The sequence below is a fragment of the Spinacia oleracea genome, chromosome 1 (genome assembly GCF_020520425.1).
Source record: "Spinacia oleracea cultivar Varoflay chromosome 1, BTI_SOV_V1, whole genome shotgun sequence".
Taxonomy (NCBI): Eukaryota; Viridiplantae; Streptophyta; class Magnoliopsida; order Caryophyllales; family Amaranthaceae; genus Spinacia; species Spinacia oleracea.
Genome location: NC_079487.1, coordinates 114,030,108 through 114,055,276, shown reverse-complemented (window position 1 = coordinate 114,055,276; position 25,169 = coordinate 114,030,108). Strand labels below are relative to the sequence as shown.

General features: G+C 35.6%; 3 protein-coding genes across 6 annotated transcripts; all 3 read left to right on the top strand.

Moving 5' to 3' along the window:
• Positions 1–1,577: 1,577 nt before the first annotated feature.
• On the top strand, positions 1,578–3,401 carry LOC110786828 (KIN17-like protein). 2 transcript variants are annotated; one of them, XM_021991405.2, is made up of 2 exons: positions 1,579–1,765; positions 1,924–3,401. In XM_021991405.2, the coding sequence occupies exon 2, from the start codon at positions 2,002–2,004 to the stop codon at positions 3,103–3,105; it is 1,104 nt and encodes a 367-aa protein (XP_021847097.1). In that variant the 5' UTR covers positions 1,579–1,765; positions 1,924–2,001; the 3' UTR covers positions 3,106–3,401. The 2 variants fall into 2 exon arrangements, with proteins under 2 accessions (XP_021847096.1, XP_021847097.1); XM_021991404.2 differs by having other exon boundaries at positions 1,578–3,401.
• A 2,010-nt stretch (positions 3,402–5,411) lies between these two features.
• On the top strand, positions 5,412–12,777 carry LOC110786809 (uncharacterized). 3 transcript variants are annotated; one of them, XM_056840508.1, is made up of 10 exons: positions 5,412–5,552; positions 6,047–6,398; positions 6,525–6,661; positions 8,464–8,667; positions 8,762–8,929; positions 9,320–9,709; positions 10,291–10,370; positions 10,531–10,894; positions 11,188–11,400; positions 12,281–12,777. In XM_056840508.1, the coding sequence occupies exons 3-10, from the start codon at positions 6,566–6,568 to the stop codon at positions 12,608–12,610; spliced, it is 1,845 nt and encodes a 614-aa protein (XP_056696486.1). In that variant the 5' UTR covers positions 5,412–5,552; positions 6,047–6,398; positions 6,525–6,565; the 3' UTR covers positions 12,611–12,777. The 3 variants fall into 3 exon arrangements, with proteins under 3 accessions (XP_056696486.1, XP_056696479.1, XP_056696478.1); XM_056840501.1 differs by having other exon boundaries at positions 5,418–5,598; XM_056840500.1 differs by having other exon boundaries at positions 5,418–5,945.
• Positions 12,778–13,188: 411 nt separating this feature from the next.
• On the top strand, positions 13,189–22,595 carry LOC110794841 (polynucleotide 5'-hydroxyl-kinase NOL9-like). Its single transcript, XM_021999808.2, has 10 exons — positions 13,189–13,491; positions 15,292–15,504; positions 17,302–17,399; positions 17,526–17,559; positions 19,179–19,348; positions 19,440–19,623; positions 20,379–20,559; positions 20,725–20,824; positions 21,987–22,114; positions 22,311–22,595. Exons 2-10 carry the CDS (start codon positions 15,317–15,319, stop codon positions 22,362–22,364), a joined length of 1,137 nt encoding a protein of 378 aa, XP_021855500.1. The 5' UTR covers positions 13,189–13,491; positions 15,292–15,316; the 3' UTR covers positions 22,365–22,595.
• The last annotated feature ends 2,574 nt before the right edge of the window (positions 22,596–25,169 follow it).

Here is a 25,169-nt window from a genome sequence, read left to right as displayed (position 1 = left end):
TAAAAAAATAATCATTTAGAACATTAACATGCTTCATTTTTGGATTTTTTTGTTCCTTATTAATGTTAGATAAATAGTTTATTGTGTTAATTATTTTCTCAATATTTTTTAAATAAACATTGAATAAATAAAAAGTTTATTTATTTTTTAAAAAATATTTTACACTTTGTACGTACTCATCTTATTTAAAGATGATATACAATAAAATAAATAAAATAAAATCTTGATTTGCAAATGTTATCAATTTTATAAGCAATATTATAATAGTTTTCAAGTGCTTAAAAATACTACTCCGTAATATAAAATTTATTACAAGTTTACAACAAAAACCGAGTCAAGTTAATGGGGTGAAATGAAGAAGGAGGCGTGAGTAATGTTTTTAGAAGGGAAATAATGTAGGGTGTCAAAGTTGGTAAGAGTTATAATTTTAGGCAATATTATAACAAAATAGTCATTTTACATTATTTTCTCAAACCTCTAATTACAAAAATCTCATATATTGAGCCTTTCTCCCAAAACTTTCTTCCAAATTTCTACTAACCAAACAATTTCAATTAACTTTTTCAAAAAGTTAAACCTCCAAATCACCTCAAAACACTTTTTTCCTCAAAACTCTGTCCTAACCAAACATTATCAAATTTAATTAAATTCAGATAAAATAACTTCATTCAAGTATAATAAATTCAAAAAAAAAGAGGCAAATTTGCCAAAAATGACCTTTTATAACTCAATTTTTACGAGAAAGGACCTTATATAATTTTTTTTGTGAAAACACACCTTAAAATAATTGTTTTTGCGAGAAAGGACCTAAGGGAAGTTTCCGGCATTGACTGCGATTTTCCGGCCATTGACTTGCACGTGAGCAGCACGTGTGGCTTACGTTGGCTAAAGACATTGATTTTCCCGAGTCTTGAACTTTCAAACTTGATTTTATTTCAATTTTTTTTTCAACTTTAGGTTTTAAAGCTTAGAATTTTGGAGGAAAATTGGGTGTGATTAGCAAAATAAAGTCACACGTGTTTCTCACGTGCAAGTCAATGGCCGAAAAAACTCAGTCAATGCCGGAAATTTACTTTTGGTTGTCTTTCGCAAAAAAAAAATTACATTAAGGTGTGATTTCACAAAAAAATATTATATAAGGTCTTTTCTCGCAAAAATATTTACATTAAAGTGTGATTTCACAAAAAAAATTATATAAGGTCATTTCTCGCAAAATTTGGATTATAAAAGGTCCTTTTTACTCTCTCCGTATTTTTTTAAGAGATACACTTGCCTTTTCCGGCCGTATTTTTTAAGAGATACACTTGCCATTTTTGGTAACTTATCAACCCCACCACCTAATTAAATAATATATCTACTACACTTTATGACCCACCATCCAATTAAAAAATAATTTTACAACTACACCCACCCCACCCCCACCTCCACTTGTTCAAAAGGACATGGTCCCCAATGTACTTATTTATTAAAATATCTACTCCAACCCCACTTCTTTTATTATTCTTAAGACCCGTGCCCAACCAAGTGTATCTCTTGGAGGGAGTAACAAATTTGCCAAAAAAATTTAGTGAAAATCCAATGAACGCCGGATAAACACGCACCACCCGGCCAGGCCCCAACCCAGAAATCTACCTCGTCCCGTCATTCGCACATCGCACCCTCTTTCTTTCTTTCTTTCTTTCATCTGCGGTCACCGTGGTAAATAATCGGCATTAAGGAGGTGTTCGGAGCTTCAAATTAGGGTTTCTCAATCTCGCTAACTCAGGTATCCGTGATCTTTTCGATTTTTTACATAATTGAATTCTATAATTGTTGCTAGTAGTTCCAAATTGTCCTCCCTAGGGTTTGTTTTTGTTACGATTCCAATCAAAACCCTAAATTTTCAATTTATTTTTCAATTCTGTCAAAAATTCAATGGGAAAGAACGAATTCTTAACTCCTAAAGCTATCGCAAACCGAATCAAAGCGAAAGGTCTCCAGAAACTGCGATGGTACTGTCAGATGTGTCAAAAGCAATGCCGAGACGAGAATGGATTCAAGTGTCATTGTATGAGCGAGTCTCACCAGAGGCAAATGGAGATTTTCGGGCAAAACCCGGATCGTATTGTGGATGGATATTCGGAGGAATTCGAAAGTATGTTTCTTGAGCATATGAAAAGGAGCCATAGGTTTAGTAGGATTGCTGCAACTGTGGTTTACAATGAGTATATAGCTGAAAGGCATCACGTTCATATGAATTCTACCAAGTGGTTGAGTTTGACGGAGTTTGTCAAGTATTTGGGCAGGACAGGGAAGTGTAAGGTGGATGAGACACCAAAGGGGTGGTTTATAAGTTATATTGATAATGATTCTGAGACTCTTTTTAAGGACAGGATGAAGAATAAGCGGATTAGGGCCGATTTGGTGGAGGATGAGAAGAAGGAGAGGGAGATTTTGAAGCAGATTGAGCGGGCGGAACAGTTGATGCCTATTGTGGAAAATGAGCAGGAGGGTGAAAAGGAGAGGGCCGAGGAAAAGGAAATGGTGGGCGGAAAAGTTGCTTTTGCACTTGGTGGTGGGTTGTCAAAAGCTGGGGGTTTAGGGATTGGGAAGGAGAAAGGGGAGGGTTCCAGGGTTGTGTTTGAGGATGCCGTTGAGGGTGAAAAAGAGAAAAAGAGAGCTAAACATAGTGATGGTAATTCGGTTGGTAAATCGGCTATAGAGGAATTGATTAAAGAGGATGAGAGAGTTAAGGAACGTCAAAATAGGAAGGATTATTGGCTGGTTGAGGGGATTGTAGTCAAGGTTATGAGCAAGAAATTGGCGGAAAAAGGTTACTATAAGAAGAAAGGGGTTGTGAAGAAAGTTATAGAGAAATATGTAGGAGAAATCGAGATGCTTGACACCAAACATGTGCTTAGAGTGGACCAAGCAGAGCTTGAAACAGTGATTCCACAAATTGGCGGTTTGGTGAGGATAGTTAATGGGGCTTATCGAGGATCAAAAGCTAAGTTGCTCTCCATCAATACTGACAGATATTGTGCTAAGGTCCAGATAGAGAAGGGTGTATATGATGGAAGAGTTCTCCAAGCTGTGGACTACGAAGACATCTGCAAACTTGTTTAGTGATGATGGGATTGTGCCAAATATTAGCATATCAAGACTTATTCAGAAATTAGAATCTGCTGGCTAGCCATCTCATCTTTATATTGTATTGCTGAATTTGCTGGTTGATTTTATCTTACACATTAGCAATTGTATTTTCCTTTGCCATCATTCATGAAGAAACCCCCTCTTCTCCTAATTTTCTCAGAGCGTGTGCCTTGAACAGTGGATTTTGTGATAGATGTGGCGTTTCGTACATGAATTTATATGTTCATTTCTCAGAAATTATAGTGTCCAAATTTTGAGTATGCTTCTAATGCGTGGTGTGTGTAACTTGTGCATAGCAATCTTCAAATCTTGGTCGCACTTATCAATCACTATATGTATGTTAGATTGTTAGGTCTCAATGAATTATGTTCTTATGACAGTAGATACTCAGTATCGTGAGTATCTATTTTTCTTCTATACTTCTATCATACTGAGTATCTATTTTTCTTCTATACTTCTATCAGCTGTTCTGATTAATTTTGTATTCAGTCATTACGCCCAGGCAGGGCGTCCAGCTAGTTTCCATGGCATGCTCTGTTCATAACTGTTTCCGTTTAGCAGAATTTCACTTGGTTCTTCATTGTATCAGTGTCTGCATCTGGATTCCATTAAAGTTGTGTATCTTTTGTTTCATTGAAGTATTGACTACTAGGTTGATACTTCAACGAAGTTTCTATTTTGTTACTCCGTAAAACTCTAATGCCGTTCTTCCAAGTTTGCAGGAGTTGTTATGTAGGGATAATGAATTGCTGCTTGTTTTGGCCAAAACGTTTCCACTTAGGCTGAATTGTGTTATTTTGTTACTCCAGGGCATGATTTCACCATTTCCGCAACCAGTCTTTGTAACATCTAACATGTACGGAGTACTTGGATTTCATGTCATTCGTTTTATTCCAGATTGTCCAGACAGCCCCAAAGAACACAAATGACACAGACAAAAGAGATTGTCAAGATTACTAGCAAAAATCTCAACCTTTTATTTATTTGTCAAAGATATACATGTATGATAGACTTCTTAATTCGTATGAATTCAATTCTAGAAAGTGTGTACTCTCAATGAAGAACTGTTTTTTTCAAAACGCAAGACAAACACGAGGGCGGAGATGCCAATATCTGATATGTATTTCAAGATATATATCACCCCACTAAACGACAAAATAGAGATAAGATAAAAATTAAAGCAGGTGCCATTTTTCAAAGAACAAATGTCTTTTTGGAAAAAGTGATGCCATTTTTCAAAAACGGATGCCATTTTCAAAAAACTTTAGAGCGCACATGTATGTACTCCTTCTTTTATGCTTCATTCTTAGAAGGAGTATGCACAAGAAATTTTAGAGCGGACATGTATGTGCAATTGTAGGCCTGCAACTACACATGTAGACATTCAGTCTAAACTGAGTGCAAATTCCAGTCCGAAGGTTCAGCTTCCTACTAAGTACCGAAGTTTGGCAGGTGCTCTTCAGTACCTCACTTTTACTCGCCCTGATATAGGCATATAGCGTATGCGGTACACCAAGTGTGTCTTTTTATGCATGATCCCCCAAGAGTTCCACTTTGATGCATTAAAGCGCATTTTGAGATATTTTTAGGGCACCATTAAATCATTGATCATGTGTTATATTTATATGCTACTGTTTCTTTGCAATTGATTACTTATACTGATGCGGATTGGGGATTGTCCAGACACCCGCCGGTCGACTTTGGGTTATTGTTATAGGTGACAATTTAATTTCATGGTCCTCCAAGCGTTAGCATACATTGTCCAGATCTAGTGCAGAAGCAGAATACAAAAATGTCGCAAATGTTGTCGTAGAGGCATTACGTAATCTCTTACTTTAGCTACATTGTCCTCTTCGAAAGCCACCATAGTTTATTGTGATAATGTGAGTGCAATCTATCTTACTCGCAACCCAGTACAACATCAGCGTACCAAGCATTCCGAGATGGACATCCACGTTTTGTTTGGGAAAAGGTGGCATTGGGTCAAGTACGAGGGCTCCATGTTCCTTCCCGCTACTAGTTTACAGACACCTTCAAAAGAGGCCTTATGCGACTTTTATTTTTTGATTTTAGAAACAGTAGCGTACGTCCTCCTCCTGCTATGACTGTGAAATGTGATAGAAATATAATCTCTTAAAATATTTCCTAATTATTATTAGGACCAATGTTATAACCGACTAATATTTGATCAACGAATCTAACATAAACTTTATTAAGGGGGTTTTTATCAATTTTTATTTATTTATTAAGGGGGATCGTTAATAAGAATTAAAAAAAAAACTACACAAAAGTTGAAGTTGAAAGGGAGGTTGGAAAGGAGTCAAACAACCTCATAGGCGGGAGCTCCACCTCCCTCCACTCCTCTTCGTCGCTCTTGCCGTCTGCTCTCTCTCTTCCTTGCGTCTACTGCGGCGGTGAAGGTAGTTAGCGAAACCCCAGAAAAAGCTTCTCTTCTTGCAATCTTAGGTATTCTACTGCAATTTCCAACCCCTTCCCCCAATTTAGCTCCAATTTATTCAACCTAATTGCACCCTAGAATTCAAATGATTAGGTTTTCCGAACAATTGATTTGGAATTCAATTTCATCATTTCAATTTCCAGATTTGAATAGATTTTAAAATCAAATTCAAGTTACCAAAACTACCTTATTGTATGTGATTACTTCATTGTTCGTGCAATTATCTAGTGTTATTAGATGCCCTAGCTTGCAATTTTATGTGGAATTTGAAAAGTATTGAAGGGGCCTTTCTATAAGGTCGAATAACAATATGCTGTCTGGAATTAAGTTGATTTCTCGGGATCAAGTTGATAGGGTAAGGCACTTGTATTTGCTCTGTTAATATCTTTCTAATGGTGAACTTTGAGTGTAGTTGTTGATTTTTACGCTGGTGAAACACATTCCCTGTTGCCGCAGGGAAATATCGAGGAATCGAGTGGCAAGAAAGATAGGAGGAAGAAGAAGGGTTCCAAATATAGTAGTTCAGATGATGAAGAGCATGAGAAAATTAGGAAAGGGTCTAAGAAAAAGAAGTGGTACTCTTCTGATTAGTATTCGGCTTCATCTTCAGCGGATGATGTGAGTGATAATAGCTTGGGAGGTGATAGGAAGAAGCATAAGAGTCGTAAGCTGAAGGTTAAGAAGAAGTCAAAAAGAAGCAAACGGAAGTATTCTTCCGAAGATGATTCTTCATCTGGCTCTGAGAGTGGAGAGGATGATGGTATAGGAAGAAGGAAGCGGAGGAGTAAGGGTAAAGAGAAATATTCTGGTACATATTTATGTTACTTTCGATTGCTTATTGATAGAGACTTGTGTTGTGTTTTTTCATGCCTGACTATTGAAAAGTGGTTAACTAATAACTTTTTAATTGTATTGAACACATATGGTGCTGGAGGCCCTAGCTCTACGGATAAAATTGATATCGTGAGAAAAGAAATGGGGTTGGACTGGATGACTAGACCAGCTGTAAAAACAGGCAAAAGTTCTCAGCCAGTGTATAAGGAGCAGCCAGTTGAGTCCGGTAGTGAAGAGGTAGGCTAGAGTAAACCTTGACTTTTCTAACGAGTCATAATTGCCGAATTTAGAGATCCACACTGAAACCAGTTGCTTCAAAATATTTAATGACCAAGGGTCTTGTTATTTGTGTGATGTTGGTTATTGATTGTCTGCATAGTTTTGGTGGCCTTGGTTTCAAGCAGTTATTGTCAAATTAGTTTTTCTCATATTGATGAAGAAATTTATTTGTGTGCGAAACAAGTTACCATTACAAACATTATCGTAGGCAATGATGCGAGTAGCTTTGTGTACCTCATCATTTACAAAAACCATTTTTTACTTGAAAACCAGCCATTCAAGGTAGTGGTTCTATATTCTATGGAGTTTCCTAAGGTCATTAAGGTAAATTAATTTTTAGTGTCCCCGTATGAATATTCTTTAACACCCCTGTTAATTGTAAAATATAGTGAGTGTTTAATTGCAAAATTCCTCGAAAAGGAGATTACTTAAGGAAGGTGAAAACAGTAAAACAAAGAACTGCAAATAAGGAAGGTGCAGTTATATAAAGAAAACTAGTTAGTACCCCGGGCGATGCCCCGGATAGTAGAAAAATGAATTAATTAGATTATTATATAACTCGTTTTGAGTCTAATGTAATTTGTTACATTATAATATATCTTGCTTATGCTTTAATGAATTTTAACATGTCATAATCACTAACTCGTAAAAGTAATGACTAATTAGTGATGTGATCGAGACTATTAATAAATGATTCAGATCATTTTTCTCATTATATTGACTTAATATAATTGTGCACGTACAAAAAACAACAAAATGAATTGTGGCGTAGTGGTTAAAATATGTGACTAACAAATGAGAGGTCACATGTTCGAAACCTTATAACTAACATTTTTTCATGATCAAGAAAATTATATGAGATGCATGACATGTCAAAGATGACGATGCGGCATGTCATCGATAATAGGAAGCGACATGTGACGAAATGACATTCCTTGCCTTGGAGATTTAATAATAGTATAGATGACAAATACCTCATCAGATAGGTAGCGGAAGCAGAACATATTAAAGGAAAATATCTTAAATCAAGGGCTATATAGTTATGTAAAATCAACCAAAGGGTGAACATTTCATTTGATAGAGTCTCCATCCCAAATTGTACGCATATGACAAAATTAAAATCTGTTCAAGAATAATTAAAACATTCTTACTTCCCAATCACACCCCAAAAATTCTCTAATCAAAATTATTGCTAAATATTAACTGATCAATCACACAATATCAAGCAAAAGTCATAATTTTTTCTTATGATGAACTTTGTGAACAATGTTTCTTACATGTTTATTATATACATTAATATTTTTCCACGCATCGCGTTCATATAAGAATAAGACTCGTGGACAATAAGTCAATAAGGGGTTGACATTTTAATTGGGGGTGTGGAAGGTGTGGACCTGTGGTGTGTTGACAGTTTAAATGCAGTTTATGATCACATTTATTCTAAAATTATAGTGTTAGAGACTTTGAGTTTTACAGATTCAGACTTGTGTACCCAATTACCCTCCATTGCCTTTTTGTGGTGTGACTGCCATTTTCCCCTATTCTTATCTATTGACATAATTTATTCAAACAGGTTTGTGAACCTTGTGTAATGAGTGGACATGCCATATAGTTTTGGAGCCTGCTTCTGAGCTTCATGCTACCTTTAAGTTTGCCAAATTTCATTGCTAATTAGAGTTCTACATGCTTATCAATATCTATATGTTAAAGTATGATGAAGCATAATTTTTGGAGAACTCATTTATCTTGTTTTTAATCAGAAGGAAAAAGTAAACCGCAAAGAACTGAATCCTTATCTGAGGGACAGTGGAAGTGGCTATCCTGAAGATGCAGATCAAACAAAGGCTAAAAGCGATCAACTTTTGGCATCTTCTTTAGTGGGGGACGGTGGAGCAAGCTGGAGAATGAAGGCTTTGAAGCGTGCACAAGAGCAAGCAACACGCGAGGGAACAAATGTTAAAGAAGTATGTTGCACGTTCGTAAGCTCTGAAGGGCATGTTCATAGTTATGCCAGAATTTTTCTGAAATTTTTAACTAAAGGAAACTTGATATTTTCAGGTTGTTAAAGAAAGGTGGGGATCTCTAGGTCATCTTGCGGTGTCTGTGGCATCTCGTAGTGCCGCTGCTCCCCGTGCTCATTTGCACGCCATAAAATCTCGGAAGATAGGAGCAGGCGGGGAAGCTAAATCAGATTTAACTAGTGAAAGTAAAAGGGATCCTGAAAAGGTGAGCTATCAATCTTCAGTCCACATACATCACTGACTAACTCTTTTCCTAGTCTCTGATGTTGAATATGAATTTCTTTATTTTCCTGGAAGCTATATTACACCGCTTGTCAGTTCACTTCAAAATGGTCTAGATTAAGACGATCTTCAGTGCTTCCATTAATGCAATGTACTTGTTGGTTTGTTACCTACTAGTCTACTTCCTTCTTGTTGGATTCTAACAGAGCAGTAGCATTCTTTAGAATTTAAAGGTTATGGGATGGCCAATGTACCTTGAGGAGTATGGGTGGACATTTGAGGGTCGGGTTTAATAAAATAGTTCCATGCTTATGCTGAAATTAGTGAAATTCATATATTTTTACATCCTAATATTGCAAAGATGATTCTACAGGATACTGGACGTGAAAATATGAGGGTTACTTCTGTCCGCCGTCCTGAAATGAAAGCACCTAAAGTTCATGATTCGTTATCCTGGGGAGGAAGAAAAGGTCATAAAATGAGAAGTGAAGATGCTGCCTTGATCTCAAATGCACTTTCTAGCATAAATAACTTTTCTAATGATGGAAACTTCATGAGTGAATTTGTAAATCAGCACAAAAAACCTGGATATGGCTCTCAGGATGTCTCAAGTTCAAAATCTGATGCTATTCTGGAGGGAGATTCTGATTCAGTAATAAAGAAATCTAGCGAGGAAAAGCAGCCTCTGAGTGCTAATCAACTCGCTGCGAAAGCCATGCAGCTAAGACTAAAAGGCAAGCATGAGGAAGCTGATAAACTCCTGGTGAGATTCTTTGACATTGCTACGTTATGACTTAGTGCTGCATTACCTCCCCCCCGCAAAAAAAAAATGAAAAAAGGAAATGTAAACAATGATGATTTAGGGTATTTGGCAAGTTGTTAAGCCTTTTATCCTTGATATACAGAGTTTAGGAATCATGACCTGATATGTCAGTGGAGCTGATGCAATATATAATTTGGAATTTGGATAGGCTGAGTTTCAAGATGATGATACAAATATACAATGAGGTTGATGAGTATCTTGCTCTATTTTTCCGCTCAAAATTTTCTTTGATGTGACCATGTCAAGCCTGGAGAAAAGTTTGGGAAAATCTAGTAGATCTGATTTAAAGGTGTCTAGGTCAAGGGCCTTAGCAGTATAAAACATTGAACATATTTTTCTTCTCATGTAGAACAATGATTTTTCTTTTGACAGACTTGTATTCGAAAGTTAAGTTGACGTGTCTTTGCTTCATAATCCCCCCCCCCCCCCCCCTCCCTCGATAATTCTATTCCTGGAAGCCATGCTTTGTAAGCCATGTTGCTTAACTAAATGCAGTTACTTTTCTTTTTTTGTTTTACCAGAAAGAAGCTGGAAACAATACAGTGGATCACAGTGCAGGGGAGAGATTAGTGAAACTAAGAAACGATGTCAGTTCGAGCAGGTACCGTACATAGTTTCCCTTCCTTTCTCTAGTTCTTACTTGAATTCCATAGTTGCCTTTGAAACCCTTTTGAAATTGTCAGGATTTTGGAAGTCTGCCATCATTATAAGTAGATATCTGATTCTTATTGCTTATAGAGTACATTTATTACTATCATCAGATATGCTGCACAAGAAAAACAGTTGCAGCAGAAGGGAAAAGAAGATGATGGGGATAGACATTTGGCTCAGACGATTACAAAGAATAAGAAATATAGTATGTCTACTCAGGCTGATGATGAATATGATTATGATGGGGCACCGACCAAAAAGGGCAGGAGAAAAGGTGGAGACCATGAGAACAGATCACATTCTATGCAAAATGTGGGAAAGCGAATTGTTACCCAACAGGAGCGATGCTTATTCTGTTTTGAGAATCCAAAAAGACCTAAGCATCTTGTTGTAGCTATAGCGAATTTTACATACCTAATGCTACCACAATTCCAGCCAGTTGCCCCTGGCCATTGTTGCATATTAACATTGCAGGTATTTTCTGTTTCTCTATAAGTTGACCTTGTTTTTAGCTTTCTGCTATTTGCTTAGAAGTGGATTCATTTCTTTTTCCTTCTAGCTTAAGCAATTCATATGCTATTGCCAAATATAATGGCTTCATACATTACAATGGATTATACCATTTTTTATATATATATATATATATACATGTATAATCCATTGTAATGTATGAAGCCATTATATTTGGTAAAATGCTCATATATATCATTAATCTGTTTGTTTTTGGTCTTTAAATTCTAACTATTTGGTCACGCTTATCTCAACAGCATGAGTTGGCCACAAGAATGGTAGATGAAAATGTTTGGGAAGAAATTCGCAACTTCAAGAAGTGCCTCATTATGATGGCTGCTAAGCAAGACAAAGAAATGATCTTTTTGGAAACAGTGCTTTGGTTGGCACAGCAGCGCCGCCATTGCTTAATCGAATGCATTCCTTTGCCCAAAGACATTGCAAAAGAAGCACCTCTTTATTTTAAAAAGGTCCGTTTTCATCTCAGTATTATATACTTAAAATTTGAATTCTAGAGGTGACAACTCAATATGTCCCTCTGAATTGATGCCTGACTGACAATGGGGCATACGTGATAAACTTCTATTTTCTTTATCTCCCCTTGTTTGTTTTTGATGGTGAGTTGTGTTAATTTGCTGAGTTGGTGGTGCTGGTAAAGGATAATGGGTCTTGAATTGTTTGGGATGGCTGGTATCATATCTGAATGTATGGTCAGTGGGGGGTTGTTTCACCAAAAATGTCCATCTCATTTATTTATGGTTTTCTTCAAATTAGTTCTAAACTTGCTGAATGGTGACGTGTCCGCATATTTACATCAATCCTAAGGAACCTTTTTCTGCATGCAGAATTGAGTGTGATTCATGTTTAGTACGGAGTACGGTCCACTCCTAAATCTTCTTTTATAGAAGTACTTCTTAGTACTAGAACTATGCGTTGCGTGGTAGTTAAAAATTTGTCATAGAAGTTTTTTTTTAAACTCCAAATGCAAACGACAAATAATGAAATTTCTCTGTTTACTGTATTTGACTTGTATTTGACTTGCAAGAATGCAAGCTGCCCAACTTTCTTTCAGTATCATAAAATATGTGTGCTTTGGCACTGCCCCAGAGCCCAGCTGCTTATGAGAGGCAAAGAAATACTTAGGAAATTAACCTTACCCTTCACCAAAGATGTGTGACTTGACTTCCTTATTTTACAGTGATGTAGATAATTCAATGAATATCAAGTATAGTTGGTTATTCTAGGTGCAAAATAGCAGAAACCTTATTACATACTTGTTCAGCAACGCCATGCAATGTACTTCCACCTCTTTCTCGTGGTTTTGAGGAATGTTTTTTTCTTCTTTTGTAGGCAATTGACGAGGCAGAAGACGAGTGGAGTCAGCACAATGCAAAGAAATTAATTGATACGAGTAAGAAAGGGCTGCGTGCTTCAATCCCCAAGGACTTCCCCTACTTCCATGTAGAATTTGGACTTGACAAGGGATTTGTACATGTAATTGACGACGAAACACAATTCAAAACTAGTTTTGGTCTCAACGTGATTAGGGGCATGCTACAGTCCCAGGATGAAAATATGTATCGTCGTCGTCAGAACGAGTCGGTCGATGCTCAAAAAGAAGCCGTCTCTGCATTTGCTGGAGATTGGAAGCCATTCGACTGGACCAAACAACTCGACTGAGTTAGGAATTCGGGATACGTAGTATTGTTGTAGATTTCGAGGAAGACTAACTGTACATACTAGAATTTTGTTGACTCATTCACTAGATAAAATTGCCATCTTTCATGAATCTTGTAGTTTGTATTCTCAATTTTTTTATTGAATACAAGCGCCTTTATGTTTTGGAACTCTGACCTGATGAATATATCATGTTTGTCTACTACACAGGAAAAATCGGTTAAATTAAGAGGATGATACTCAGATGTGTTAGTTCTAGTTGGTGGGTTAGTTCTTGTTTGGTTTTAGGGTGAGTTTATCCTTCAATTCAACCCCAACTGACCAACTTTAGACTATGTCATATCAAATTTTCATTAACTTGTACATATTTTTTAGGGGCTTCAAATTTTCATTAACTTTACTTTTTTTTTGAGGGGCTAAACTGACTGTTTTGGAACTTTAGGGACAATTAAAGGGTATATTTTATTCACCTGATTTTCACTTATTTTTTCTGAATTTATCTGAACTTAAACTTATTAAAACTTGTCAAATTTATTTTACTTATAAATTGTACTTGGTCAACCCTTATTTTATCTGAAGGTAAACAGAACAGGGACTTTACTGAAACTTTTGGCAAAGTTTAGGGACCAAAATTATACATTACTCCCCAAAGCAGCAAGTTCTGCGTGATGTATTTCCCTCCTCTTTTCTTCACAAAAAATGAGACATGTCAAAATCTGGGCTCTTAAAACCAGAATATCTGACTACTACACAGTTCTTCTCCTTCTTCCTTCTCCTTTCATTCATTATACATGGGACATATACACAACAATAACCTTTGAACTTTCACTCTCAAAACTCCTCGGAAATAGCAAAGCATTCTCGTCACTCGTCGTCAGTAGCAGGTAAAACTTATTTGTCAATTGCTAATTGTAAATTGTAATCCAAATTATTGATTGGATTTCTTATAATATGCGTACTCTTGTTGCTGTAATTTCCCTGTATTTGTTAATTTCACTTACAGTTCTTATTTGACAAATTCATTGGTTAGGGTTTTGAACTTTTTTAGCGTGCAGTTATGGAAATTTAGTTTTTGAAGTTCATATGCAAGCTGCAAATTTCCAATAATGAAATGTCTTATTTCCAATAAAATGAACTTTTTTTGGATGTCAATTGCTAATTTTTGTTAATTGTAAATTTTAATCCGAATCGTCAATTGAATTTCTTATTGTATGTGGCATCTTGTTGCTGTAATTTGCCTGTGTTTGTTAATTTCAATTACAGTTCTTATTGACAAATTCATTGGTTAGGGTTTGTAAGCTTTTTTAGCGTGCAATTGTGGAAATTTGTGTATTTTTAGTTCATATCATATCCAAACTGCAAATTGGTATTAGTGATTTATTGCCATTAAGATGATTTTTTTTGTGGCGTGGGATGTATATTTTAAGTTAGGATTATGAATGCAACTGGAGTTGGCAATAAGATGTATTTAAATAAAATTATTTTTTAAGTATTAGATCATTGTCTGGGTATTTCATTACTTGTTTTGAGCTCTCAATTTATTGGTTTGCTGCATATTTTTTTTTTTAAAATAAAATAAAATTTGCTGCGGTGGGTTGTTGTGGGATGTGAATATGCGATTGATTTTTAGTAGACCGGGAGAAGATGGAAACTGGGTAGCATATTCGCCTCTCGAGGTTGTTAATAACTTTTTGGTGTAATTGATGCATGTAGCTGTATTTCTTGCATAACTTTTGGGGCAACATTGATGTATGGTGGAGTATAATCTTTACTTTGGAGAGTTGGTGTATAGGTATAAGGTAACACTTTATGAGTATCCTGTTACACTCCCAGTTCTATTGTTGATTTATGAAATATACCAATTGGCAAGTTCATTAGCAGGCAACTATTGAATCTTGATATTTGATTCTCAATGTAGATTTCCTATAACTGGTGACATTTGTAGTTTGATTGTTAGTGTGGTAGTTAGGTGGGATGCTTTGATGGGAAATTGTTAATTGGGTGAAGACTTTGTCATTTGGTAGAAATGTGGAATGATCAGCTTTTTTGTTCAATGTTCAATACAGTTAGTGGTCTGCTTCTCCCTCTGTTAAAGTCCGTGGTAAATTGGTAGTAGTGATTATCGTTAAGGGCTAACCTATTAAAGAGATAGGTAGTGCAGGGAGGCGGCCGCCACCAGTCAAGGCGCCTCTCCTCTTACTCCTTTATTCTTGAAATTAAGCTTCGTGGGATAGGATGAGGCATAAAGAATTAACAATTTATGGGATGATTCAAGCTTTCTGATTAATTCCATTAAAAATATAATTCAGATTCATTGAATGGCTTTAAGAAATACTGCCAAATTAAATTTACTATAACTGTAAAGCTATAAATTGAAAATTATTTTGAAGGTACAATAATTTGAGTCCTAGGCTCCTAGCTGTATTGTCATTTCATTCTATGTTTTCCTTTCCTTTCCATGTCATTATTATCAGGTATTCATGTGTAGTATATCTAATTTGAGCTATATTGCTTTGTAGTCTAATATGAGTAGTATTTTTGTACTGTAACTACCATTGCTTTTGGAATAATAGAAAAACAGAACTGAAACTAGATGTTAAATTTTTTTTGATTTTTTTTTGTAATCAATTTGTTTGATTTTATATCCGTCTCCCCTTCTCAAGTTTCTGGTTCTGTCACTGCAGACACACAGAAAGATAGAGGCGAAAAATGGCGGGATTTGCTCCACTGAGAGAGACTTCATCACCAGGCATAGAAATTTCTGAAGAATGGTCAGTTGCTGCAGACACCATATCAAAAAGTTTCACATCACTAGCTCCTGTTGTCTTCATATGCGGCGCTAAAAACAGTGGCAAAACCACTTTCTCACGTTACCTCCTCAACACTTTCCTTCCCAAGTTAGCTTTCTCCCTACCTTGTCATTTGACCAATATTTTCACGTGACTAGCCATAAGTTTCCCTTTTCCCTCTTCAATTTATGTTGAATTTTTGTGAAGTTGATATTTTGTACACCTCTGGTTTGAAATGGGTATATGGAAGGGTAATATTGGGAAACAGCATAACAAGTCTAGCTTGGAGAGAAAGCAAGTAAGTAATCTCTGTAAATAAAAGAGATCATGTGAGGGAAAACATGAAGAATCCTATAGAGAGTCTCAGTTGTTTTAGTTGTATTTGGGAGCTATGTTACTCAGACTCGGGTACTAGCGTCGGACACGGGTGCGTGTCCAAGTGTCCGGCACAGCTAAATTGCGAAAATTTTCCTTGATTTTAGACCAAAATGAAGTGTCGGAGTGTCCATACCCATATCCGAGTGTCGAGGATCCGACATGCGTACTTGAGGTAAAACAAAGAGTCGGAGTAACATAGTTTGGGAGATAATCAAGCCTCTCGAAAGCTTAAATGTCATTTACATTTTCTGTAATTCTCATATCATCAACCAAATTCATTTTCTTCTTCCATTGATTTCTGCTCAAAATTCCAGTTCATTTCAACCTTTTCTGTTTTACTCAGTGATTTCTCTGCTAAATTGCCAGTTTTGCTACAAAGTATCATTCGTTTCGGTTTAAAGTTAAATGCTTTGTTGCCTTGTTGGTAAGGCTAGATATAAAAATTTTAAGGACTTTTTTTGTATGACAAGCTTTTCAGGGCTTAATTTCATTAAATATTGATGCTATTGTTTTTTATAGTTCAATTTTATTGCTGATTGATTTGGTCGATCAAATTGTTAAATGAATTTTTGTTTTTATCTGTTGTTCTTCCTGCAGAATCAGTTCTCCTTGAGGATTTATTTTATTATTTTTTTTAAAAAAGATTTGTTTGTCTCCCCTTGGACTTAAGAATGCTTACTGATAAAAGCAGACAATTGTTCCTTCACATAGTTTGTAGTTTAAACAAGGCATTCTGTTATGTTTGCTGGTGAACTAAATGAACCACTTTTTAGGTGTCTGTTTGGCCTTCTCGGTAGACTTTTGGAACAACTAGTAGTTATGGACTTACTTCTGCAATGAAAGTCTTTTTATGTCAGATGTGTGCTTAGTTTTAAAAAGCGCGCTTTTTTGCGCTTAAAGCTCGGAAGCTCAGAAGCTCACAGCAAAACGCTTCTGCCAGCCGAAGCCTAGCGACATACAAGAAGCGCACGCTTCCTAGCGGTTCGGTGCTTCAACGCTTCCTAGCGCTTTTGCGCTTCTTGTAGTCTAGGCACATCAGACCCTTCTTTTTTATAAAAAATAAAGCCACGTGACTCTAATCTTCTTTTTTAAGTATCACGTGATTTCTTTTTTTTGAAAAGTGAATATTTGGGAAGTTTTTGAAAACCCTGGTGCAATTTTCTCCCGTAGCCGGATTTCTCTAGCCTTCTCGTCGGATTTCTCCCATTGGATTCTGAATTTTTCTTTCATCATTTTGATTTCTCTTTTTTTTTTCATCTTTTCTTTCCATATTTTCTCCATATTTTCTGAACTTTTGAAATTTTATTATTTCCTTCCGTGTGCGCTTCGCCTACGAAAAGCGTGCGCTTTCGCTTGCGCTTTGCGCTTAAGCTCCAGGGCCCTTATGCGCTTCGCGCTTTTTAAAACTAAGGATGTGTGATGATAATGGGAACTTTTACATTTTTTTTTTGAACTTATTTTGTATCGAGTGATTTTTCTTCTACATCTGCCAATTCTTTGTATTGAGTGATTAATTCTTGTTGGCAGATACAAAAGAGTAGCTTACTTGGATACAGATGTTGGACAGCCAGAGTTCACCCCTCCGGGATGTCTATCACTTACCATCATTGATGAAGCAACTCCAGGTGCTTGATTATGGGACTTTTTTTCTTCTTTTTCATATGTATTTTTAGTAACTTGTAGGTTGCATTTCATCAAAAGACACTTATTATGTTTTCCTATTTCTAATAAATTTTGTTTCCTTCCTCCAGACTTAACTATCCCTTGTCTGAAAACTCCTCTAAGGTACAAACACCTTTGGCTTATTCTAATGTCTCTTTTCAAGTTCTTTAAGAGATTGTTATTTAACAGTTGAATGTTTATGGTTATCTTTCGTTATTGTGGTGAAAACTAATATAAGAAGCATCTGCAATATCAACTTGTTAACCATTATGCTTTGGTTTGAAGTGTGACATAGCCTTTTACTTCTTTGGAGCTCTGTTATCTTAAGCTCTGATTTTCCTGCATGCAGTAAATGGATATTTTCTGGCTATATGCTTTAGTTAGTGTGTTTGGTATCTTTTGGCTGTATTACCTAATAAACTTGTCACAATAAATATCTAACCTCTTTATGTGTTAATGCCTTCGCGCTCCTTTTTTGATTTGATATATGCGGGTTTTTAACCATCATCTGGAATTTAGGGACTTTTTCAATTTTGCTTCAAAGACTTTACAAATTAGGATACATGGTTTATTGTTGTAGACTTGTAGGCAACTACATCATTTGACTCTTCTTTTCCTTTTCAGTCCCCTGTTTAATGCCAGCTAACTATGTAATATTGTAGTTTGAGCAATCCAGTTGAGTTACTTTCAAGTTTCAACTTAACCACCAGGATGCTTTTCAGTTTTCACAGGGTTCTCCCTAATTCAATTTCTCTTTCGAGGTTGCTTAAAGTATTTGTTGTTTCAAAGTTTGATAATTCTGTTTTGTTTCATTGAATGTGATCACTATATATGGGACTAAGGATAATTAGTTAATGCCTTAATTGAAATATCCAAGGAAGGTAAAGATGAAATTACCATCGTATCACAAGGCTCCAACATTTGTTCATCATTATTATTTATAAATAAAATCGAGCTTTGAGTTGTATGACATGTAACGGCTGATGTCAAAGTGGAATATGAATTATAAACCTTTTGATTTCTTGGAATAATGAATTCATTTTCAACTAGCCTTCTCTATGAATTTTGAATATTGAGGGAAATGAAGGATGGATAGGGAAATAGAAATAGAGGAAGAGGGAAATAGAAGGATCACGAACATGTTGATTATGTGGAAATATTTGTGGAAGTTGGGAGTTGTTTGAGCTTTGCCTTGGTTTCGTTTCTTCCTTGTTTCTGTCAATCATGTTTGAACCAAGTGCAAGAAACTGGAAAGTACTGCCATTGTAACCTTTTCTCGTTAAAAATTTTTGGTCAATATACAATCAAATGTTACCGGTCTCTATCCTAGGTTGCTTTAGGAATTTTTTTCTTTTCTATGTGCTGTGAGGATCTCTCTGTAGGCTGGGTTGAGGGAGGTCATGGACGTAGCTTTACATGCAACGTTAGCAAGTAGAGGCCTTTTGTAAACCATTTAAGCAAGTTTTCCCATCAAATATTTTAGTTTCATACTTATATCAGAAGCTTATTAATGCTTATCAGACTATCAGTTATCATTCTGTATAATGGCACCACTCTCTAGGTTCTTGCTGATTGTTCCCTAACTGCTTCCTCCTGCCCTTTTGTGTCCATAAATATGTCAGCATCACATTTGGTACATCAGTACTGAACCTTTTTTTTTGTCGTGATTTTCTGTTTTTAAGTATTGTGCTTATCTTGAGATATGGTCAACTATAGTTGTTTCTTTGCATGGGTGTCTGCAGATGCTATTTCTTTGGAGATGTTTCTTCAAAAAGGGACCCTGAAACCTACTTGAATTGTATATTTGCATTGTATGATCACTATAGCAAGGACCTACGGGTTTCAAGTAAGAATGCAAGCACCGGTCCAGCTGAGCTTCCTCTTATTATTAACACACCTGGCTGGGTGAAAGGTAGGCCGTAAAAGTATCTCCAACTTTTCCTCATATATGTACTTCTCTTTCTTCCTTTGGCATACAGCTAAGCTAACCTGTTACTTAACAGGTCTTGGTTTTGATATACTAGTTGATATGTTGAAACACATTGCTGCAACACATGTGGTCAAGATAAATATATCTTCTGTGCGTAAGAATTTACCTGATGGCGCGTTCTGGTTGGATGAGCTTGATGAATGTTCCGTTAAGTTGGTGGAGATGACTTCTGCTCGCAAGGATTCTTACAACCGATCGTAAGTTTCCTGAAATTCTGTTATTTTCTACAATTTCTGTTGTGAACTTTGGACTGCTTTCACAAAATCTTGTTCTAGGCATCTAACGCTTACAAGTTTGAACTAGATGGCTGATATTATGTGGTTAAGGAGAAGAAATTGTTGTTAGGTGTTTGTTAACTGAACCTGTATAAGTCATGACATCAATTTGATACCTGGTTCGGTTTTAGGTTTTGTATGCCTTAATAATGCTTAACTTAATCCACATCCAACTAGTCTTTTTTTCTGGAATACTATCATAGTATCATTGAATCCACAAGTTATCTGGACCCTGGTTCAACCTAACCAAGTTTGACAAAAGAATGTCTCACTACTGGGTTAGGTTCAAAATTTGGGGTAATTGATTGATTGAACCTGCTTTAATCGATCTGAAGTTGACATACAACAGAAATTACCAGGGCAGTAACTGTGTTTGACTGCAGAACATATTCTTTCACCGCCCAACTACTATTGTCTGAGCATTCGGTCAATGATCATGTATGATCACTTTATCTCATTTACTCCTTGCAGTGCATTTGGATTTTAGGAATAAATGTTTCTTGTTTCTAGCCGTGCATAGATTTCTTTTCAATACAAAAGTCACTATTTGAAGCCTCTTATATCTTATTGTTCTGAAGATTACCTATTTGCTTTATTAGTTTACCTTTCTGCTTTGCTTCCAATAACTTTAAGAGAATCTAATTTGTTTCTCATGTGTTGATTTAACTGTCTCCCAGGGTGTTAGTGCAAAAGGAAGCACGTCTTATTAGAGAGCTACGATTGATGGCTTACTTTAGGCAGTGCTTTCCAAGTAATATGGGTATCACCACAATCAAAGAACTCTCCCTTGCATTAGCCTCTCTCACCCCTTACGAAGTCCCAATATCAAGTATCAAAATTAGGCATCTTCATTGTGAGGTCTGTTCATTAAACTAATAACCTTAATGTAACAAACTAACTGTATGATTTTGAACTATTACTACTCTGCTAACACATGATTTCCTATTTGATATCATTCTTTGTGGACCATTTTTATTTGTGTTCTAATTATCAAGGCCATTTTTATGTAATAATTTGTGTTAGGTACCAAATTCTGAAGTCTTCTATAGTTTGAATGCAGCCATAGTTGGATTGGCTGTTAGCTATGCAGACTCACAATCGTTGCCTGTCTGCGTTGGCCTTGGTATGTACTACATATATATGTACTATTTGTTTTTGGAGGCATGGTATGTCCTATATTTCTATATTACAAACCAATACTTCTTATTAGACTTAAAATTTTATGTCAATGTTGTTTTGTATTTTGTTTTCTATTCCAATTAGAACACGCTTCAGGTTCCAAAGAAAATATTAATCATTTTCTTTTTGTAAAGCACACTGTTCATTGGCATTTGGATACTGTTGTCTGATTGTATGGAGTCTTTACGAAGTTAAGCACCTTTTCCTTATTTATATGCGTGGTATAGGAAATGTATTAATTTATGATAGCAAGAACTGTAAGTAGGCGACACCTGTGCACTAAGTCACTAACCCATATTAGCCCAAAGAACTGTATGTAGGCAATACCTGTACTCTAACCCATATTAGCGCATAGTGAATACACTTTGAAAATTCCCTAAGGTCCATTACTTCTGAGTTCTGAGTGCTTTGATTCTTTGTACTACAAAGCTATATGAGAAAGAGATTTGAATGTTCCGGGCACACTTGCTATGGCATCTTTCTAGGTTTAGCCGATATTTTAAATAATTTCCATTTAGGTGAATGAGTTAGATGTGAGAGAAATATTGAGGTCCAATTCCCATGAAGTTTTATCTGGTGTGTGGACTGTGGAGACTGGACTATAGCTCAGCTTTCAACTGTGGGACTTGGCAGCCGACTCTACGTCTAGTTGATATTGGTATCGGGACTTTCAACTGTGGCACTTGGCAGCTAACTCTACCTCTTGTTCATATTGGTATGGGATCAGGCTAGAGGAACCACCTACCAATTGTTAAAATAGGGAAGTGAAGCTGTTTGGGTCTTTGTTGTTCATTGATGGTTGCTTGCGTCAAATTATGATGTGTTGTGCATACTACATGTGATTAATTGATTTTTGTGATAAACTTGAACTTTGAAACATGTGAAAGTGTGTACTTGTCCAAAATATATGCTGTGACGGTAAAACTTGCTCTTTTCTCTCATGAACTCCTGATCTCAAATCCTCAAGCCAGGAACTAATGCTATTAGTTTTAGCATATTACATGACTGTGGTTATGTTTCCACATTAATTGGTCTAATCATATTTGCAGATGTTTGCCTGATACAAGTGTAATGTTTCGATGTTTTAATGTTATTCTGTTGTCCAGGTATCGTGAGAGGCATTGATACATTGAAGAACGTGATCTATTTGATAACACCTGTTCCACAGAAAATCCTAACTGGTGTAGATATTCTCCTGCAAGGATATATTCAGATCCCTACTGGTTTGCTGCAGGTATGGTGTTATAACTTCTCTTGATGATTTTTCGATGTTTCTAATTTTCTTTTATCCTTTACGCGTCCTTGGATATAGTTGGATGATTATCGAGGATGACTGATTAGTTATTGCTGATTTACTTTTGGATTTGCTGATTTCGGGAGTCTATATGCTTCTTGTGAATCTTGTTATGGTTTACGATCTTCCTTTTCAGGTACAAGGTTGCGTATCTCCATACATGTCTGCAAACGTCGTCCAAACAAACTAAGTAGCAGATAAGAGTGACTAACCAATCCAGAATATCAGAGTAGCGAATGTAAAGCTGGAATCAACTATGTAGATTTTAAGTTAATTAGTTGCTAACAAGTGTTAAGAACATATTGTGACGGAAGTAAGAAGAAGCATGTATCCGGGAAACTAGGGACGCCATTTTGTTTTTGTTGTTATGGACAATATTATGGTTGGATTTGGCTTATAATTAACACAGTTCAGTTTCTGATCCTCGCTCGTCAAAATATGGTTTATGCACTCGGGTGCACAATGTTATGGTTTATGTACTCGGGTGCACCCTGTTTTTAATTGAACATATAGTTCAAATATAAAAAACATATTGTTCATACTCAAAGAACATATAGCAAATGAACATATAGTTCAAACCCAAAGAACTTATATTTCAAATATTCCACTTGTACATTGAAATCATTCTCCATGTCCATTAGATTGTCGATGAATGTTTATCAGGGTGCACAATGAGCACTGTGCATCCGAGTGTATAATTCAAATTGCGCTCGCTGTGTGTGTGTTACATTACATAACTCTAATTTGGGGGATAAGTTTACCTTTGTAGGGATATCCATCTTCAAATTAACCATATAGAAAAGGCAACAATTACATCGGTTACGATTAGAAATCGAAGTAGGTAAGTGAAATATTCAACGAAGTTATAAATATACAACACTAAGCACAAATTAAGTAGAAGTTATGAATAGTTGAATAATAAAAAGTACTCGTTAAATGTATTAAAAAGGTTAAAGTGAACCATTCACAACCATACGTCCATACCAACTAAGTAGAGCACTGATTTGCATTAGATTGATCGCTCCCCTGCTATAGCTTAACCTACCGGTTCGGATAGTTGGCACGGTGCTTTTATTTTTATCAAGTGTTAGATGGAGTTATTGCGTCTTCCTCATAGTAAACCTATGGATGTCTTCAACTATGGCCTTTGTATGGAATTGTTATTCTTTTCTAAACTTACCATTTGTCCACTTTTCGATAATTAAGGAAGATCATGTTTTAACCAAAGAGTATTACTGCCTACCTGAGGCCAAACAATCTCCATAAAAAATGGATCTTCCATCGAGAGTCATGATCATTGTATTTGCGGCCATTCCCCTGACAAATCTAATGAAATTACTAATTATAAGTTACAAACGTATAAAACATTGATGTCATACTAATTAAATACATCTGTATTCAGTAAGATGATGAATTTTCAAACCTTTGGCCCCTCATAATTTTTTGGCCAACATTCGCTACTAAGCAAAGAAACTCAAGGATTAATCAGCGCGCTACAACAATTACATTAGACAAAAGTAATGATATAATTGTTGTGACAAATTATTCGGTTATCTAACTAAATACATATGTTTTGGGTAGTATTAATGAGGTAATTTATAGAGCTTAGAAGGCTGATTATAGTGATTGAATTTGTTTATCTAATATACTAAACTAGTTGTTGAGCCCGTTCAAAGAACGGGCTCGTATATAGTGGTTATTTACTCTGTCTTTTTAAGTTCTAATTTTATTGAGCTTTTGATTTTAGAGGTAATTTTGAAAGTTAAAAGAATATCTAAATTAAATAGTGTATTAATATTGAGTGTTAATCGAGAAGATGAAGTGAAAAATGTTGAATGAATAGATTGGTGAATTGATGTTGTATGAGGAAAATGGAGTGAAATAAGCGATTTGAGTTGTATTGAATTGATGGAGGAAAAAATGGATGACACGTGTCATCTAATCAAATGTGTTGACACATGTCATCTAATCAAATTTGTTGACACATGTCATCTAATCAAATGCGGTTTTCCTTTTTAAATACTAGGTATAGATGGGTAGTTATGAATTTGGATTTTCTGTATGAATGAGCAACTCTTTGGTTAATTGTGTTGTTCTAGAGTTATTTAGATTTTGATCATCTGAAATTAGTTGTCACATTGTCTCAACCTCGCAATAAGCGTATATATCGGAGAACAAAAACATCCATTTAAATAATTGAGTACTTGTTGAGTTTTTTTTTTTTTTTTTGACGGGGAAGAACAATTTCATTAATAATCAGCCATACGGCATCTACAATAATAAAATAGATCTGCATACCACAGATTCAAAGAAAATACATAACTGATACAATCAAAACAATTACTATTCTGCATCCTAAAGCACATCTCGTACTCCACCGCTTCTAGCTTAACGCGAGCAGTGATTTTCGATGTTTTCGCATATTTCCAAGTAGAGCCCTTCGCAATATGCGCACGAATTGTTCTGATTGACGAGTTGATGATAAACCCTAAACTTGTATGAATCCAAATCTCATTCCCAATTATTAAAACCCTAAAAACCCTAAAAAAATTCTCATCCATGGATGAGAATCAAGAACCTAGAAAACTCTAGGAAAAACCCAAATAAATTGGGAACAAACCCAAGAATAAATTGGGAAGAGTACTTGTTGAGTTAAGTTAGTTGTTAAATAGAAACACAAATTCTTATTTACAAAGGGTGTACAATATTTATTGTACACCGTAATAAAAGTTAACTCAAAATGTTTAAAAGTTAAGCTTATATAGGTAAAAGTTATCTATTTTTTAGTGATAATTTTTTTCATTTTAGTAAAACTTATTTCTTCAAAATCAATAATAATGTATAAAATTAATCATTTCACCCTTTAAAATATTTATCTATCAACTTTTTTTTACTAATATAAAAGTTAATTAAAACTAGGTTAAAGTTACAAAAAAGGGTTAAATTATCTGGGTGTACAATAAATTTATTGTACACCTTGTGCGCACAGACCTTT

Excerpts from the sequence above, each read along its gene's own strand:
- LOC110786828 (XM_021991404.2), top strand. The coding sequence starts at position 1,915 with ATGGGAAAGAACGAATTCTTAACTCCTAAAGCTATCGCAAACCGAATC.
- LOC110786809 (XM_056840508.1), top strand. The coding sequence starts at position 6,566 with ATGGGGTTGGACTGGATGACTAGACCAGCTGTAAAAACAGGCAAAAGT. Across the intron at positions 8,668-8,761 it reads AGGGAACAAATGTTAAAGAA|GTTGTTAAAGAAAGGTGGGG; the intron begins GTATGTTGCACG and ends TGATATTTTCAG. Across the intron at positions 10,371-10,530 it reads AACGATGTCAGTTCGAGCAG|ATATGCTGCACAAGAAAAAC; the intron begins GTACCGTACATA and ends TACTATCATCAG.
- LOC110794841 (XM_021999808.2), top strand. The coding sequence starts at position 15,317 with ATGGCGGGATTTGCTCCACTGAGAGAGACTTCATCACCAGGCATAGAA. Across the intron at positions 15,505-17,301 it reads CTCAACACTTTCCTTCCCAA|ATACAAAAGAGTAGCTTACT; the intron begins GTTAGCTTTCTC and ends TCTTGTTGGCAG. Across the intron at positions 17,560-19,178 it reads TGTCTGAAAACTCCTCTAAG|ATGCTATTTCTTTGGAGATG; the intron begins GTACAAACACCT and ends GGGTGTCTGCAG.